At 40.4% G+C, this 19685-nt stretch overlaps 1 protein-coding gene across 3 annotated transcripts in view; it reads right to left on the reverse strand.

Moving 5' to 3' along the window:
- Window positions 1-8128: 8128 nt before the first annotated feature.
- The window catches only part of slco4a1 (solute carrier organic anion transporter family, member 4A1), a 29602-nt gene continuing 18045 nt past the window's right edge, over window positions 8129-19685 (reverse strand). The window contains exons 5-12 of one of the 3 annotated variants that reach the window (XM_041798674.1): window positions 19154-19265; window positions 12585-12739; window positions 11690-11981; window positions 11324-11471; window positions 11074-11249; window positions 9835-9899; window positions 9566-9714; window positions 8129-9137 (exon numbers count right to left, since the gene is read on the reverse strand). In XM_041798674.1, the coding sequence (XP_041654608.1) occupies window positions 8955-9137; window positions 9566-9714; window positions 9835-9899; window positions 11074-11249; window positions 11324-11471; window positions 11690-11981; window positions 12585-12739; window positions 19154-19265 (1280 nt within the window). In that variant the 3' untranslated portion in view covers window positions 8129-8954. Of the gene's footprint in view, window positions 9138-9565; window positions 9715-9830; window positions 9900-11073; window positions 11250-11323; window positions 11472-11689; window positions 11982-12584; window positions 12740-19153; window positions 19266-19685 lie in introns of all 3 variants that reach the window. The other 2 variants (XM_041798675.1, XM_041798676.1) reach the window with 2 other exon arrangements.

Consider the following 19685-nt stretch of genomic DNA (forward strand, 5'->3'; position numbering starts at 1 on the left):
TCTTCTTCTAACCTAACCTTCCTAACCTTCCTTCTTCTTAACCTAACCTAACCTAGCACAACACAACCTAACTCTTCTTCTTGCACAACCTAGCACAACACTAACCTGCACAACCTAACCTAGCACAACCTAACCTAACCTTCTAACCTAACCTAACAACCCTAACCCCTAACCTAACCTAACCCTAACTTCTTCTTCTTCTTCTTCTAACCTAACTTCTAACTTCTAACCTAACCTAACCTAACCTAACCTACCTAACCTAACCTAACCTAACCTCTTCTCTAACCTAACCTAACCTAACCTAACTAACCTAACCCTAACCTAGCTAACTTCTTCTTCTTCTTCTTCCTAACCTAACCTAACACAACACAACCTAACCTAACCTAACACAACTACTAACCAACACAACCTAACCTACAACTCTTCTAACCTTCCTTCTTCTTCTTCTTTAACCTAACCTAACTTCTTCTTCTTCCCTAACCTTCTAACCTAACCTAACTAACCTAACTTCTTCTTCTTCTAACTCTAACTTCTTCTTCTTCTTTAACTTCTTCTTCTTCAACCTAACCTAACCTAACCTAACCTAACCCTAACCTAACCTAACCTAACCTAACTCTAACTTCTTAACCTAACCTACAACCTAACCTTTAACCTAACCTAGCACAACCACAACACAACCTAACACCTCCTAGCACAACCTAACTGGCCTAACCTCTCCTAAACCTAACCTACTTCTTCTTTAACCTAACCTAACCTAACCCTAACCTTCTTCTAACCTAACTTCTTCTTCTTTTCTTCTAACCTAACCTTCTTCTAACTAACCTAACCTAACCTAACCTAACCTAACAACCTAACCTAACCTAACCTTCTTCTTCTAACCTAACCCTAACCTAACCTAACCTTCACCTAACTTCCTAACCTAACCTACACAACCTAACCTACTTCTAACCTAACAACTAGCCTAACAACACACCTAACCTAACCTAACTCTTTCTTCTAACCTAACCTAACCTAACCTAGCCTAACCTAACCTAACCTAACAACCTACTTCTTCTTCTTCTTTCTTCCTAACCTAACTTCTTCTACTAACTAACCTAACCTAACCTAACCTAACTTCTTCTTTCTTCTTCTTCTTCTTCTTCTTCTAACTTCTTCCTAACCTAACCTAACCTAACCTAACCTTCTTCTTCTAACCTAACCACAACCTAACTTCTTCTTCTAACCTAACCTAACCTAACACAACCTTCCTTCTAACCTAACAACTAACCTAACTTCTTCTTCTAGCACAACCTAACAACTAACCTAACCTTCTAACCTACAACCTATCTTTCCCTAACCCCTAACTCCTACTAACCTAACCTAACCTAACCTTCTTCTTCTAACCTACTTCTTCTTCTTCTTCCCTAACCTTCTTCTTCTAACCTAACCTTCTAACCTTCTTCTTCTAACCTAACCTTCTTCTAACCTAACTAACCTAACTTCTTCTTCTTTAACTAACAACCTAACCTAACCTAACCTAACAACCTACAACCTACTACCTTCTAACCTAACAACCTAACCTAACCTAACCTAACCTAACTTCCTTCTTCTTCTAACCTTCTTCTTCCTTCTTCTTCTTCTTCTAACCTAACCTAACTTCTAACTTCTTCTAACCTAACCTAACCTAACCTAACCTAACTTCCCTCTAACCTAACCTAACCTAACCTAACCTAACCTAACCTAACCTAACCTAACTAACCTAACCTCTAACCTAACCTAACCTAACCTTTCTTCCTAACAACCTAGCTAACCTAACTTCCCTAACCTAACCTAGCACAACCTACCTAACCTAACCCTTCTTCTAACCTAACCTAACTTCTTCTTCTAACCTAACTTCTTCTTAACCTAACCTAACCTAACCTAACCTAACCTAACCTAACTTCTTCTTCTTCTTCTTCTTCTAACTTCTTCTTCTAACCTAACTTCTTCTTAACCTAGCTAACCTAACTTCTTCTAACCTAACCTAACCTAACCTTCTTCTAACCTAACTTCTTCTTTAACCTAACCAACCTAACCTAACCTAACCTAACCTAGCACAACTAACCTAACCTAAGCACAACTCTGCCTAACCTGGCTAACAACCTGGCCTACCTAACCTAACTTCTTTCTAACCTCTTCTTCTTCTAACCTAACCTAACCTAACTTCTAACCTAACCTAACCTAACTTCTTCTTCTAACCTAACTTCTTCTTCTTAACCTAACCTTCCCTAACCCCTAACTTCTTCTAACTTCTAACCTAACCTAACCTAACCTAACCTAACTACTAACTTCTAACCTAACCTAACTTCTAACCTAACACAACCTAACCTAACTTCTTTCTAACCTTAACACAACCTAACAGCACACCTAACCTTCTTCTTCTTCTTCTTCTTCTTAACCTAACTTCTTCTTCTTCTTCTAACCTAACCTAATAACCTAACCTAACCTAACCTAACCTAACCTAACTTCTTCTTCTTCTTCTAACCTAACCTAACCTAACCTAACTAACCTAACTTCTTCTTAACCTAACCTAACCTTCTTCTTCTAACCTAACCTAACCTAACTAACCTTCTTAACCTTCTTCTAACCTAACCTAACCTAACCTAACCTAGCACAACCTAACACAACCTAACCTAACCTACAACCCCTAACCTAACCTAACTTCTTCTTTAACCTAACCCTAACCTAACCTAACCTACCTAACCTAACCTAACCTAACCTAACCTAACTTCTTCTAACCTAACCTAACTAACCTAACCTAACCTAACCCTAACCTAACCTAACCTTCTTCTTCTTCTAACCTAACCTAACCTAACCTAACCTACTTCTTCTAACCCCTAATCTGTCCTAACCCCTAACCCTGTATCCTAACCCTAACCCTAACCCTAATTAGCTTAATTAGCTGGCTAATTAGCCTAATTAGCTGGATAATTAGCTTAATTGGCTGGCTAATTAAAACACATGGGAGCTGTCTCTCGCTTGCTTGTTGTTAATTAGCTGGCTAATTAGCCTAATTAGCTGGCTAATTAAAACACTTGGGGATATCTCCGCCTGCTTCTTGTTAATTAGCTGGCTAATTAAAACACTTGGGCATTGTTCCGCTTGCTTTTTCTTAATTAGCCAGCTAATTAAAACACTTAGGAAAATTTCAACAAGTCCAATCCCCTAACAAAACTTTTCAAAAAACTTACTTCAAAGTAGGGTCCAATCCACTCCAAATGCTCTGAAACGTGCTCCTAAACATCTTCTGCAGGTACCTTTTTGCCTCAAACACTTTGGCATTTTTTCACAATCCCACACATTCGGTCCTAATGGGACGCCTCTTTAGGCCCGGAACTCTGCTTCCCTGTGTCCTACCCTCACAATACGCATATCTACGGAAAGCTCGCAGCCTGCTCCATTCGGGGCAAAAACCCCCAAGTCGCTGGGACCTGTCGTTGCAGAGATAAAGACTTTGCAACATGCTAATAACGCTTACCTTTCCACCTCTACTAGTCTGGCTCTCATTGGACTTTTCGCACCATCCTCGACTACGATGCGTCTTGGAGGCTCCTCTATGTCAATCCCTTGGTCCCGTCTCAATACGCCCTTCCGATGTCTAAGTAGCTTTCCACAGGGTCTACAGATACCAGACTTTACACACATCGTCTCCACCCAAAAGTCTACAGAAATGGCAACTTTCCACTCATTTGCTCTAGATTTGGACAAACTGCAGCCAAATCAAAATTCGGAAAAGCCCTTTTTAAAGGCCCGCCCCTCGGAGACTACTGGTCCCATCCGTACCGGACCGGTGCCTATCTGCTTGTCTCCTGCTCCCCTACCGCATATCCCGAGCTCATGTTCCTAGCACTAGTAGAAACAGTTTTGCTCCGCACCCACCAGCCAAAACAAATCCTCTTAGCTTCTATGACCCTACCCCCATTTCTCAGCTGCATTTTGGATAAACCTAACTTTGCTTCTAAAAGAGATAGACACTTACTTTTTTCACATCCTTCATCAGAGGCCCCAGGCCATCTACTGTCTGAATTCTGGGGCCTCTACACTCAAAGGGGGACAAATGAGGACAAAAAAGACACTCGCTTTCAAACTCCATCCCTTTTTTGGGAATCATTTCAAAGTGCTTGGGCCTACAGTGCTCAAATTCCGATATGTTCGTCCTGGAATCGTGTACAATCGTGCTACAGTTTTTCACACTCCTACCACCTTGCTGACTCCAAAAGGTCACGCAGAAGACGCCTAAAATGCATGCCTAAATGCACAACTTTTCATAGGAAGGTCCCACAAACTCAATCTTGGTACCATTGGAAATCTCCTGGCCACAAATGGGGGGGTAGACACCAATGCCCTCTTCATGCCCCGCTCCAATCAAAAGTTAGCCAAAATTCAACTACCCATTAATTTAAGTTAGGGAATATAAGAAGTCCACAAAATTACACAGGAACATCCTACTGACTCAATCTTGGTACCCTTGGAAAGCCAGTGCCCATATTTGGGGGGGTAGACACCAATGCCCTCTTCATGCCCGCTCCTATCAAAAGTAATGACCAATTTCAAGTCCCCATTCATTTCAGATGGGAATTTAAAAATCCATAACTTTTCATAGGAACGCTTTACAGACTTGAGCTTGGTACCATTGGAAAGCCAGTGCCCATATTTGGGGTGGACACCAATGCCCTCTTCATGCCCCGCTCCTATCAAAAGTTAGGACCAATTTCAGGTCCCCATTCATTTCAGATGGGGAATTTAAAAAGTCCATAACTTTTCATAGGAACGCTTTACAGACTTGAGCTTGGTACCAGTGGAAAGCCAGTGCCCATATTTGGGGGGGTAGACACCAATGCCCTCTTCATGCCCCGCTCCTATCAAAAGTTATTCAACAAAAACTTTGGCAGAAATTCTCTTTCCAGCACTTCCGGAGGTCACAGGTCAACAAGAGTGCTACTGTTGGAAAGGCCGTACCCCTTAATGTGTGGGTAGAGCCTAATGCCCTCTTGATGCCCCGCTCTGTTGGAGGGTTACGGCCCAAAATAAACTTGCCCCAGGTGGTTTTCATCCTGTATCCTAACCCTAACCCTAACCCTAACCCTAACCCTAACCCTAACCCTAACCCTACCCTAACCCTAACCCTAACCCCTAACCCTAACCCTAACCCTAACCCTAACCCTAACCCTAACCCTAACCCAGGTGGTTTTCATCCTGTGCCCTAACCCTAACCCTAACCCCCTAACCCTGACCCCTAACCCCAACCCTAACCCTAGTGTTTATTTTTAATCCTGGCCCTAATGTCAGATTCTAACCCTAACCCTAATCTTGGGTTGATATTTATATGAACCCTAATCTTAAATTCAAACCCTAACCCCAATCATAGTTTTGAATTTCTAACCCTAATTTGATCTACGTTTTAATAATTTCATACTTGGATAATAATTTATTTCTTAATTAAGTTTATAACTTAGTTAACATTTATTTAAAAAGATAAAAATATATATTATATAACCTAAAACACGATTAAAATATAATTATTTGGGTTGATTTAATATTATTTGGCAGTTATAGGGCTAAAATATAAGACGAATATTATTTTGTAAAAACGACAAATGGTTAGGAAAATATTAAGAGAACGGGTATAAATAGAGGGGATCACAAGAGCAGAGCTCATTTTGACTTAGACTGCTCTTCAGTGAACAACTGGTAGTTACTTGCAAGCCACTTTTTCTTTGGTGCCCTAGCCTGACGAAGACCACAGAGGGTCGAAACGTTGCGAGTGGGCACAGTTTGGTTTTGTTTGGGAGTTTTTTCAGTTAGTTTTTTATAAAATGTTTTTTCTGTTTTGGTTTTATTTACAAAAATACTTTTACTTTTGAACAATTATATTTCATTTAATTTTTTTACAAAAACAAAAAAAACAAAAAAACATAAAAACACAAAAAAATATATAAACTATTTACAAGAGCCATGAGCTATGCTCATGATGAGTGGACTACGGTCCAATACGGGAGGCGGAGGGGCCGCGCCCGTAATTTTGACCAAGCTTGGTCTGGCCCCCGGGGGGGCGGGAGAGTCCAGGGAATGGCCCGAGCATTTCCGGTCCCTCGAGAGAGGGAACCGGTTCGCTTTTATTCCCCTAACCCTGACCCTAAACTAAGTCACACTCTTGACTTAGGCCGTGATACTACAGAGGCAGGATCACATGATCTTTTCAATGGATAATGTTGGTGATTTTACCAGAGGTGGCCAGCATCATGAAGAACTTATTGAGGCAAAAAATCTTTTTTGGCAAAAAAAAAAAAAAAAATCACTATTTTAGGAAGGCATAAATATATATATATATATATATATATAAGGACCCTGCTCACACACACATTAAATAATCTGAGATAGAATCACTCAACATTGTTTTATTTTTCTTTATCATAAACAGTTGTCATCTTTGTATGGTTTTATATTAAAGTATTTATTTTATAAAAGTACCAAAACAAACATAAAAAAATAAGGATATTTTTTACAACAGCTGATCAACACAAACACATCTGCCTTTACCTACAGATGACATGATTTGTAGAGACAGAATGGACTTCACTGATGCTCTGTAGCAGTAGTAAGTTAAACAGAGTGATGTTGGAAAAACCTTTAAAGACCTTTAATGGTGGTAGGATGGAGAACTATAGGCAGCAGCTGGTGATGGTCCTGTTAAAGAGCAATAAAGGAATAAAGGTCATATTCTAATGACTTTTACAACAGCATAATTTAGATTTAACAATCAACACATATCATAGATGTTTTCATTTGTCTTCTGTCTTTGAGAATCAATGGGACAGCATGGTTTTAAAAAAATGCTGGGATGTTTGACTATTTCATGTCCAAACTACCATTCTGCTCTGACTGAGAGATTTTTCTTTGTTTGGAAATGGAGCAGTAACTTTATCAGGGCACCTTAGATCTCCATCAACTGTACTCATCTGCTCCATGTTAAAGTCCAACTCAATAATTCAACTGATGATATCAAATCTCAATGACCATAACTGATATCTATCAAAGTTGCCTCACTCTACATGACGACCATGTTTAAGAGTGAATCATGGAGCTGAGAGCTGTCAGCCTCTCCACTCTAGGTTCCCTTTGCGATGTCAGCCACGCTCTCATGCTGAACAAACTTTAATGTCTTATATATTAATGATAATCTGGAGAGGACTCTCCACTGGTGTACAGTGAGCTTAAACTTGACAAATGTGGTTGTGAAAAAGTTTCAAACAAAGATTCTTATTTGGTTCGAGACAGCATAAACATTTCATGATAAAAACAAAAATCTCTTCTTGTCAGACAGAATTTCTCTGAAATCTTCTCTGCAGTTCACTCTTTTTTCCATGTCTAACCAAAAACTCACAACACTTTCCTTTATCAAACAACTGGGTGTGTCTGTTAGGGTGCTTTTCACATTAGGGGCCTGGTCCCAGATCCGAGTGAACTTGAGCCCAAAGTCCAGTTTATTTTGGTAGTGTGAATGCAAACGAACCACACCCGTGCACCAGGCCCAGGCCCACTTGGGGACGTGGTCTCGGTGTGATTCAAGTGGACTCTGGCTCGGTTCATATGAGATGTGAATGCAACCGCGCCTGGATACAGGACAGAGCGCCGAATCAACTTTATGATGTCATGGCAAAAACTAAACTTCTTTCCACATCGCAGCACTTTGTTCACATTTTTCCTCAATAAAGGGCAGAAATCATCAGAATCCAATGAATAAACAGTCTGATGTGACTCACCTTACAGATGAACACAGGTTGGAGTCAGTGAGAGGAGGTGAAAGGCAACAAAAGTCTCCTGTCACCTCAAAAACTGCTGTATCTGCACAGCACGAGCCCATTTAACCCTCTGAGCTGTAGTAGATGTGCAGATATGAAGAGTTGCTGGCATCTTAAAAGTGATTTTAATCATCCATGGCTGCAGGATGGACTTTTTGCTGTGTCAAAATAAAAACTATCTTCACTCAGGTCATGACCCCAGTGGTTGCCATGGCAGCTTCTTCTTTCTCCTCCTTGGCAGGGTTGTAAACCAGGTACATGCATACCACCACCTGCTGTTTCAGACTGAGTAAATATGCAAGTGGGCCAGGGCACGGTTCGATGTTGCTAGTGTGAAAGAAAGCCAGCGGGGGGGAGGGGGAGGAATCACGCCGCGGTGCAGTTGAAACAACTGGGCCTAATGTGAAAGCGCCATTAGAGTGTGAGGGCTAACCCTTCTCTGTGTGTGTGAGACACGTTTTTAACTGAGTGATTCACAAAGAAAGGGATTTTTACCCCAAAAAAACCCACAAATAATAATAATAATAACAATAATAATAAAAATGATCATTAGAATTGTTATCATCATTATTTTGTTAATAATACAAATATAATTATATAACACAACCAGCACAGAAGCACAGGTGATGTTTGCTCGGCAGCACAGTTAGGGGAGCATTAACATTCTTTTACCAATCACATGGTGTCTGACTCTCATGTTCACAGGTTCACTTTGTCTATGGCAGACTTCTCTCTGGAGAAAAAGCTGATGAATAATCAGGTTTATGGTGTGTGTGAGTTACCTTATGTATTAGCGCTAATTATCTTACTCTTCCACTCTAACATGCATTGCAATATCATTGTCATATATTTGATTTCTTTCTTTAAATCAGCTGCTGATGTGAAAGCTGAAACTCTGCCTATTAATTTGTATGTTCATGTAAATCGACTGTGGATTAATCAGAATAAAAACTTTCTGTGTGATAAAGAAAATACTGGCAGGAAGAAGAGAGGATAAATGATTCAGATGGCATGAATAAAAAACAAGTTAGCACTGATTCATAAAAACAGTTACTAGCATTATGGCTGTCTGAAGGCTGATGGTGAGGTGAGAGCGCCCCCTAACTCTCATGTTGGTCGTCAGGGTCTGTGATATCATAACCTGGCATGCAGGTTGATGATGACGCCATCTTCAGGCAGGTCTTTGATTGGCAGATCACTCAGGTCTCCTACCCCTCCTCCTGATTGGTCATTGCTCTCCCAGCTGCTTTGAGGAGATGGAGGAGGAGGAGGTGCGTACATCTCACTGGCCAATAAGAAGAAAGTGATCCCCAACACCTGAGGAGCCAGGTGAGATGGCAGAAGGGGTGGAGCCAGATGGACAGTAGACAAGAAGAACAAGGGAGGGGGGAAAGCACATTAAGATGATTCAAAACTTTATTGGTTTAAAGCCAAAAACTAAAGTGATATGCTGACTCTCTCCAAAGGGGGTCAGTCTAGACTGGACTCTATTATTGAGAAAGTATGACAGTTATTCTAAAGATAAATAGTAACCTCCTACATGAAACCTGCTACAGCCATCTCTCAGATATTTTTTGACCTCATAGGTTTGTTATTGGTCTTTTAACCATGTTTAGAGAGACTTTCTGCCTGTGTTATAGATATTTGAAGTTTTTTTTTTTTACCTCATTGATGTGTTTTTTTTAATGTTTTAAAATATTAAAAGTGACCCCCTTCTACAGTCATCTCACAGATCATTTTCCTACCTTGTAGATGATGCCAGCGATCAGCATGTATCGGCTCATGGCAGAGTTGTGGTAAAGGTAACAGGAGCCCTGCTCTCCACACTGATCCTGCCACAGTAGACACGACAAATCGATGACAGAGCCAAATGCTATTGGACCTGGAATACTCCCTGAAAGACACACCGACATGCCAGCTCATGGGTTTATAGATACTAGAAATGATGATTGAACCATGGAGAAATATTACTAATTTTACTTATGATGGTTTTAAAAATTACTCACTTACTCACCAAATGTTCGAACCACAATCCACTGGATCCCAAGGCCAAATGACCTCTGACTATCAGGAACACACCTGGACCAGGTAGAGACACACTCCAAGTAAACTGTGCTGCCACCTACTGGTCATATTATTACCCACGCCGATTAAATCTGCAGGGAGTTATGTGAAGGGTTCCATATCTTTCTTTCTTTCTTTGTTTTTATGTATACAAGATAACGGCCTAACCCTGTTTTTTAGTGCTGGGGTTTTAAAAGTTCAGGGCTTTAGGGCCGGGGTTTTTAGGGCTGGGGTTTTAACAGTTCAGGGCTTTAGGGCTGGGGTTTTTAGGGCTGGGGTTTTTAGGGCTTGGGTTTTTAGTGCTGGGGTTTTAACAGTTCAGGGCTTTAGGGCTGGGGTTTTTAGGGCTGGGGTTTTGAAGAGTTCAGGGCTTTAGGGCTGGGGTTTTTTAGGGCTGGGGTTTTAAGAGTTCAGGGCTGTAGGGCTTGGGTTTTAAGGGCTGGGGTTTTAAGGGCTGGGGTTTTTAGGGCTGGGGTTTTAAGAGTTCAGGGCTGTAGGGCTTGGGTTTTAAGGGCTGGGGTTTTTAGGGCTGGGGTTTTCGGTTTCAGTTAAGTTGGAACATTTTTTTGAATGTGTAACTGGCCAGAATACATGTATAAATTCTGGATGTTTTGCGATGAATTAGTATGTCTTAATGTAACTTTTTTAAGTACCAAACTGGTACTTAGTGGATCATTCCTGAAAACTTAATTTATTTCTTTATTTATTTGCAGTTTAGATGACAACCAATGAAGACATTGAACCAAAAACAGAATAGATATTATTATCTGTTTTTAGATTGATTGGTTATCTTGTTGTTGTTTTTTCCCTCAGTGGTTTGAACAGTTTGTACATTTGGACACAGATTCATATCAGACAAAAAATATTTAAATTCTACAGTGAAACTACAAAGACAGGCGGTCATTCGAACACACAGACTTTGCCTTCATTTCTGGTGACTTCACAGCATTACTGATAAGAAAAGTAAAAGTCTCCACTCATCAGGATGTTCATTTTTGTCCCTCATTATTACCTGAAAATAAATGTTCCATGAATACAGTCTGTTTATGTTAGAAATTATTTTTTCCCCTTTAATCAAATTAAACAGAATACAGTGGTTCCACCTTTATACTTCACGTTTTACACAATGTACTGGAAAACACACAAATAGAAGTTTGTGGGTCTTACTGTCTGTCTCCTCTGGACTCACCTGAGTGTGGCAGTCAGAGCAGGGATGCTGCAGAGGAAGGTGAAGAGGATGAGGATAAAGAAGAGGGAGAGGAACGCCCCCATGTGGTGACACGAGCTACTACACTTCCCTGCCAGGGCCAAACCACTATCTACCTGAGAGACATTACTGGCCACACAGGTACACCCTGAGTACACCTGGAGAAAAGAAACTGATTAGCTTTTTATTTTCTGTTGACAGCGCTGACATGCCTCAGGTGTGCAGGGGTCACCTGTCGGCCTGACCGCCGCTCGGTGTGGTTGATGGAGCTGCAGCCAGCATGACACGGAGAGTAATACATCACACCATCAGCTCCACACACAGGGTGATACATCTCTTTGACACACCTGCAGTCTGAATTACAACCTGTGGACAGAGAGCTGGGGGGGCAGAAACACGTCAGTGTTAGGCATTGATGTCAGAATGAAAACAATAATAATTTAACCATCATATTTACAGATTTCCTCCATGCAGTCAGCCCATACATGAACTCAAAGTTAAACAGGAAGTGTACCCTAACCCTAACCCTTTACTGTTTATAATGTCTTTGATAGAAAATCAGATCTGACAGAAGTCCAAGAACATCAGTGATACTGACCTGTTTTTACTACTGGTATGCTCAGACTGGTACATCTGGAAGGTTTTCTGCTGATTCTTGGCAGCGTTCTGGTCATACTGGTTTCCAGTCAGATGTCCTGACCCATAGGAGGTGGTGACCCCAGCCATTGGAAGGTTTGGGCAGTGGATGATGAAGATGAAGTTGGCGAGCAGGCTGACAGTTGCACACATCAAACAGAAGCGGATAATTCCTCGACAGCGCAGGTTCAGCTTCTTCACAATGTAACCCCCCAGGAAGGTGCCCCCCCCTCCTGCTGGGACCACCATGTATCCTATAGAAGGCGCACATTGGCTTACATTTGGTACACTTTGCACACCTGACTCCTGCTCTAACTTCAGTGTCAGGGAAGGCAGTCCACTCATTCAGATATGAATCTAAACTGATAGGGTTACAGCATGAATCAAAAATAAGAATAATTTACATGAATAGAAAAATATGAATATTTGTAATAAGGACAAATGAAAGACCACGCAGACACTCGGCCTCTTCCTTCAAATGGACAGAACAAACTGACTGTTTAAGAGTCAAGCTGAAAAGGAATATTCAGGGAATTTTGAATGTAACGTTTTATGTAGGAAAATTTTGAAGAATAAGAGGGTTCTGATTTACTATGTCAATTACTAACAATCTTCCATAAGAGCTGCTCTACATCTTTTGATTAAACTCTCCTTTTGTTGCTGATGTTAAATGGATTTATTTTCAGTATTAACAGAAAGAAGACTTCTTTGTGCCGTAGTTCTTCCTCTGCTTTAGTAAAATGACATGACAGGCTCTTTGTAGGGAATCAAACCAGAGGAAAAACATCAGTGCTCTGAACGTTGAAGATTGATAAATCATGTCCAGAAAAAACATTCTTTAAAATAAATCTACTCACCAAACCATGTGGCTGCCTCCGAGGCACTCAGACTGAACTGAGACTCCAAAAACTTTGGACCAAAGGTTGCCATCCCAGCGATGAGTGTGGCATCGGTCGCTCCAGAGAGACAGAGGAAGAGGAAGGTTGGGTTCTTTAGGAGGAGGAGTATGGACCTAAAGATGGAGAGAGAGTCCTTAATTTAAACAGAGAAAACAGAGTTAATTCAACATTTTGCTCTGGAGACCAAGATGGCTGCTGAGGAGGACGCAGGTGGTTTGTTGGGCTCCACTTCAGTCCTCCTTACGTCTACATTTCTGTCATTTTTAATGCATTTTTCTTTGAATACTTTTAATCAGACAAGAGTGTCTTCAAAGAACCGTACTATGGTAAAAAAAAAAAAAATTAAAAAAATAATAATTTTAAATGGAAGATTATTGATGGAGGAAAAGTTTGCTTGCTGTTCCTCTGCTGTCTGATCCTGCTGATTCCTGTAGGACATTTTCTGGAACTGAGGGGTAACCACACCAAACCAAGCTTAACGTGGCCAGTTAACAACACTGATCAAACAAGACTTCACTTTTTTGGACATGGACAACTTACTCTGCACACTGCCTGCTCGTGAAAAGGACAAATTAAAAATGGGAAAACAGAAAGTGATTTACAATATTCAACACAGCGTGGGAACGGGCGCGTGCCAAACTTTATACTGGTACTGCTACTCCTGGCAGGTGATATACATCTCAGTCCCAGCCCACATACGGATCAACCATTCAGCTCTATCACATCAGATGTGCTCCATACAAAACCAACAGAGGACCTGATCTCACTTGGTGGGCAGGACTTTGCGGGAAGGACAATGGTGGAGGCCGCGCAAGGTGTGTTTGGAGATGAGCCTCAACACCTGTTGGTATTGAAGCAGGACCTGCACCACGTCCACAAGGCTCTGCTTGGAGTGGATCACGGGGAGATTTATGGATCTTACTGCCCAAATGTAGCCGAGAGCATCCTGGCTGGTGAGTCTGCTCAACCCGACACACACACATTTGTGGAGACCAAAATCGATCATGTCGGTGTGGGCGCACACACATACGAACAATCGGAGCCGAAAGCCGGGACGGACACAGACCATGTTACAGTGCGTTCACTAGACTTTGACAAACTGTTGGAGCTGCCAATTAAGGCTGAAATGGAACCCAGTAACACGTTAGGACAACACAAAGACGAACACAAAGTCTCGGATCCTGTACCGGAGCGCACTGCTGCAGCGCGTCAGCATGCAGGCTCGGGGAGGTCTGAGTGCCTCAAACAAACAAAAACAGTTGCTGTTTTTTCAGACAGTAAATCATGCCAGAGTGCTATGGGGTTTAAAATCAAAACCTAAATGCATTCTTGGCAGGCATCTAAATATCCGAAGTTTTATACCTAAGGGAGATCAGATCCACTTTTTATTAACAGACTCAAACCTGGACTATCTTTGTCCTACTGAAACCTGGCTGCAGGACAGCATACCTACAAACATGATAGATGTTCCTGGTTACGTATGTTATAGGAAGGACAGACACGTAGGGAGACGAGGGGGAGTTTTAGTTTTTATCAAAGACAGATTTAAATGTAGGGAAATACAATTAGACACACGTCTTGAATGTTTAGCTCTTAATGTTGTTCTGGCACAGTAAATGAATTTTAATGTGGTTGTTTTGTATAACCCTAACCCATCTGGTGTTTCCTTTTATGATAAATTGCAAGTTTTGCTGAAGGGTTTTGATACTGGTTTAGAAACAATACTGTATGGCAACATTAACTGGTTAGATAAAAAAATGAAAATAAACAAACAAATTATGTCAAAGTTTAACCTGAAACATATGATTAAAGGACCCACAAGAATCATGAGAAACACAAAAACTCTGATTGATTTGATATTAAGCAATAAACCAGAGTGGATATCTACAACATATACCTTAATAACTGGATTGTCTGATCATAAAATGACTCGCTCTGTCAGGAAGCTAATGAAAAGCTGTCTTCAGTACTTTGGAAATAACAATGCTGACTCAGTAAAACTGATCATGCCCAAGTCCAAAACCGTACAATTTGAACAAGACCTAAGGAGTATTAGCTGGAATGAGATAACAGAATCAGAGAATGTGGACACGTGCCGTGAGTTCTTGACAAAAGATTATACAGCACTCATAGAAAAATACTCCAAAAATATCAAATGTAAACTAAAGAAGACCACCCCACCATGGCTGAACAGTGAAATACATAAAGTAAAGGAAAACGAGATTTAGCTCCAAAAACATCATTATCCTCTAAACTTAACACGGATCGTCTTCTTTACAAAAGCTTGAGAAATAAAGTTGTCCTGGAGATACGCAAAGCAAAATCGTCATATTACACTCAAATGATAGAAAATGCCAAAGGGCACAGTGCTTCTGTCTGGAAGCATTTAAACAATTTAACCAACAGATCACATGGTCAAAGAAAAATCAAGGAACTGAAATTAAATGGAGAAATCATCACTGATAAGGCCACTATGGCTCATGAGTTTAACGTGTATTTTGTCAAATCATTTGAGGAGTTGACACATAATTTTGATTGTTTAACAACAAACAATACAAAAGCTAGAGAACAGCACAACCCGTTTCACATTAAACAGGTAAATGAAGCAAAAGTTTTAGAAATAATGAAGAAGTTGTCAAACTCTAAGGCAAAAGACATTTATAATTTGGACGCACAATTCATGAAGAAGTACAGCTCTGTACTGGTTGCACCCCTGACTCATGTAGTTAATTTGTCAATTAGAGAAAAAAAAAAAAATTCCAAATATCTGGAAAAAGCAGTTATCACACCAATCCTAAAAACAGGTGACTGTGATCTGGTTAACCATTACCGCCCTGTCTCTATTCTCCCTGTACTGTCAAAGGTACTAGAGAAAGTTGAGGCAGAGCAGGTCGTAGAGTATCTAGAGACCAACCAACTCCTGCATCCTAAACAGTTTGGTTTTAGACCAAAATTCTCAACAGAAACTGCAAATACTTGTTCTACTGAAAACATAAAACAATCTCTTGATGGTAGTAATGTTGGGGGGGCGGTGTTTCTTTACCTAAAAAAGGCGTTTGACACCGTCAACCACAACATTCTTCTGTCCAAGCTGTCATGTTTTAATTTCTCTAAAAACACGGTTGATTGGTTCAAGTCCTGTCTTCTAAATAGAGAACAGTGTGTAAAAGTGGACAGACAAACATCATCCTTTCTAAAAAACATAATTGGTATCCTCCAAGGGTCAATTCTTGGCCTTTGCTTTTTAGTCTTTTTATAAATGATATGCCCAAATGTGTCCAGACATTGGCATCCAGCTCTATGCTGATGATGCAGTCATCTATGCTCCTGCTAAGTCACCTACCAAGGCAGCAGAGATCTTGACTGACCACATGTATGGAGTCCAACAGTGGCTGGAACTCAATCATCTTGTCTTAAATCTAAATATGACTGCACTAATGTGCTTCTCCATAAGGAAACGGTGTCCACTCAAAAGTTTTATGTTAAGATAAAGACTAAAGAAATACAAGAGGTTAATGAATTCATGAGTCATTTTAGATCCACAGCTCAGGTTTGATAAACGTGAAAAAAATCACTAAATCAGTAAAGAGCAACCTAAATTGTTTTGAATTAATTAGGCAGTACATACCAACTCAAGCAGCTCAGATATTTATGCACTCCATGATCTGCTCAGTTTGGGCTCAGGGTTCACCTTCAACAATCAGAAATCTTTCATCCTTGTCCAATAAAGCCTTAAAAATAATGGACAAAAAACCCATCCGTTGGCATCACTGCCACGTTTGAAAAAATACAATCTACTGAGCTTTGAGAGCTTCATGCATCTTTCTTTCCTCAAACTAGTTTTTAAATGTGTTAATAATCTTTCCCCTGAACGCTGATCCAAATTTGTTTGAAGACAGAACAGCAGCAGAGCAACAAGAAGCTCAGCGAACGGAAACTGTAACATACAAAACCGTAGGTCAACATTTGGACAGTCAGCCTTCTCTGTTAAAGGATGTAAACTCTGGAACTCATTACCAACTGAAATCAAACTAATCACAGATTTAAAATCCTTCACTACAAAGGTCAAAGGTCAAGTGCTGTTTAAAAGCACAGCAGAGCTGTAATCATTATTAGTCTGCCATGTTTTTAACTTTCTATTTGAACTGGTTTATAGAATTTGTTGTTTTTTATGTGGATATGAATTTTATTGTCTTGTTATTCTGTAAACTCTTGTGCCATTTTATGCTGTTAATTGATGTGGATTTTATGAACTGTTTACTCAAAGGCCCAACTAGGAACAAGAGTTGGAAACTAGCAATTGCTATAAACTTTCTGTGCAGCACATCAGATTCCTGCTCTGCTATGGAACTTTGTTAAACTGCATCGTCCCCATCAAATAAATAAAATTCAATTCAAATTAACTGCTATAAATTTATTTTTAAAACTTTCCCTGAGTTTAAATAGTTCTATTTTATGGATCCTCATAAAAATTTAAATTTTAAAGTTGTTATTAACACTCAGGAGTAGATCCACTAAGGTTAGCTCGAGATATAAGCCCAATTAAAGCCACTCTTTTAGACCAAATGCACACAAGATCAACTAATCACAAACACCACCATAACAGACTGAGACAGAGCAGGAAGGATTATGGGTAGTAATGGTTGTTTGGTTTAAAACAGGGGTTCTTAACCTTTTTGACCTTGGGGCCCAACCTTTCCAGTACAGAGGGACCCGGGGCCCATTTAAATTTGAACACTGACTTGGTAATCATACTCTTGATTTGATTTGTATTCAATAACTACATCTAATGTACCTCGATCAGACGGAAGAGGAAAAGAGACACGAGTGTTGCTGTGCTCCTGTTAATGTATGAGTATTTAAGACAATAACAGAGAACCGTGCCTGTCTCTACAGCAGTGCTACTCAACCTTATTTTACCAAAAAACACTTTAGCGAGAGACACAATACAAAACGGGAATTTAAGGTAGATAACAGATCAGATAATCTGTAGTTGAAATGAAATAAAACAGTGGATTGGTGGATAATTATGAGGTTAAATGGGATACAAATGTATTATGTCAGATGAAACAATATGTCACTGATTTTTATTTTATTTTTTATTTTATTTATCACGGACATCAGGCTAAAACCTCGTATCTCAATTTTTCATGATTTAAATTTGTTTCTATAAATCAGTGTTATTGTTCAGTCTTAACTGCCAGTGGTTTTAACTCATTTTAAATCAATAAAATATGTCAAAAGATACATTTTTTTCATTCCATGAAAAGTGGTCATTTTGGAGATACCAGTCTTTGGCCCAACACCTCTTATGAAAGTTCCACCTGGCCTAAAGACTTTTTTAGATATTAGAGTGAGTTTGAGCTGGAGTTCTGTGGCTTCATTAACATAAAAGAGATATGTTATAATTTTTTTCCACTTCTTATTAATTCTTTAGTTAAAGGGGGAGGGGCCTCATAATGGTCTTGGCCCTGGGCCTCTAAATGACTAAAACCAGCCCTGCCTCACACCTGCAGCTCTCCAGACACAACGTTTCACCTTGCCTCATTTTGGAGCTTTGGGTTTATATTTCTGCTCTTTTGACAATATTTATGATCATTAGTGCATTAAAGATCAAATAAAACACCCACATTTGGACAACTTTTACTAGATATGACATTATCTCCACGTGTGATCCGTGTGAGTTATGCTCGTTGATGACACACATCGGCATAATTGTCATAGATCTGTGTGTGAGAGAGCATCGGCAGGATGTGGCTGGAGAAAAAGTTAAAATGAGGAAATGGGAAGCTTCAGAATAAACACCTAGATGAATGAACAAACTGAAGAGATGCACCACCGGTGGACTTCCTTTTCTCTCTTCTCTTACACACACTCCTCCATCGAGCGCATCTGACAGTAATAAAATACGGATTTAAAATAATAAACGCTCAAATTTGGAAGTTAAAGCCAGTCTTATGTGTGTGGGTAAGAGATTTATTGATGTGACTTATTATGAATCTTTACTGATGACGGTGTTTAGCTTGATAAAGGGTTTTACTAAAGGTTCTGTTTTTTCCAAGTAAGCCTTAAAAAAGCCGCAACTGGTTACTAAAGAGCCACGTGTGGCTCAAGAGCCGCGAGTTGAGTATTACTGCTCTACAGCCTTAGGCCTCATATCAGTGAATGTGTGAAATTATACCTCATTGTAAACAACTCATTCATTACATCAACAAACGTATTCATAACTTCTGTTTTAGACTCGCGGCTGTCTTCTCCTGCTTGTTTTAGCTTGATAGTCAACTGACTAACACATTACTGCCACCGAGTAGCAGGGAGGTGTATTACAACTGAGAGTCTCACGGCTAATGCTTACTCCTCGCGGCCCTCACGGCCCACAGGTGAAAAAAGGATTTTTTTGGCAGTCCACTAGCAGGCGCTCGCGGCCCATGGTTGGGCCATGGCCCCATGGTTAAGAATCACTGGTTTAAAACATTCAGATTTATTTAAATGGATCATATAGAAATCTCACCGGTGTGTGGTCTTACCTGGGCATGTCTCTGACAGACTTTCCAAACTGAGGGTCAGAGGTCATGGTGTGACTGCCATCCTTCAGCTGGTGAGCTTCAGAAACCCTCGATGACATCAATGCATGAGAGCCTGTAGGGGGCAACAAATTTACAGTACAGGTGTGTTAACGAGGAAAGGTTGGTGTGGTCAGTACAGGTGTGTTAACAAGGTAAGGTTGGTGGTCAGTACAGGTGTGTTTACGAGGAAAGGTTGGTGGTCAGTTCAGGTGTGTTAACGAGGTAAGGTTGGTGGTCAGTACAGGTGTGTTAACGAGGTAAGGTTGGTGTGGTCAGTACAGGTGTGTTAACGAGGTAAGGTTGGTGGTCAGTTCAGGTGTGTTAACAAGGTAAGGTTGGTGGTCAGTACAGGTGTGTTTACGAGGAAAGGTTGGTGGTCAGTTCAGGTGTGTTAACGAGGTAAGGTTGGTGGTCAGTACAGGTGTGTTAACGAGGTAAGGTTGGTGTGGTCAGTACAGGTGTGTTAACGAGGTAAGGTTGGTGGTCAGTACAG

The sequence above is a fragment of the Cheilinus undulatus genome, linkage group 11 (genome assembly GCF_018320785.1).
Source record: "Cheilinus undulatus linkage group 11, ASM1832078v1, whole genome shotgun sequence".
In the NCBI taxonomy this organism is placed as follows: domain Eukaryota; kingdom Metazoa; phylum Chordata; class Actinopteri; order Labriformes; family Labridae; genus Cheilinus; species Cheilinus undulatus.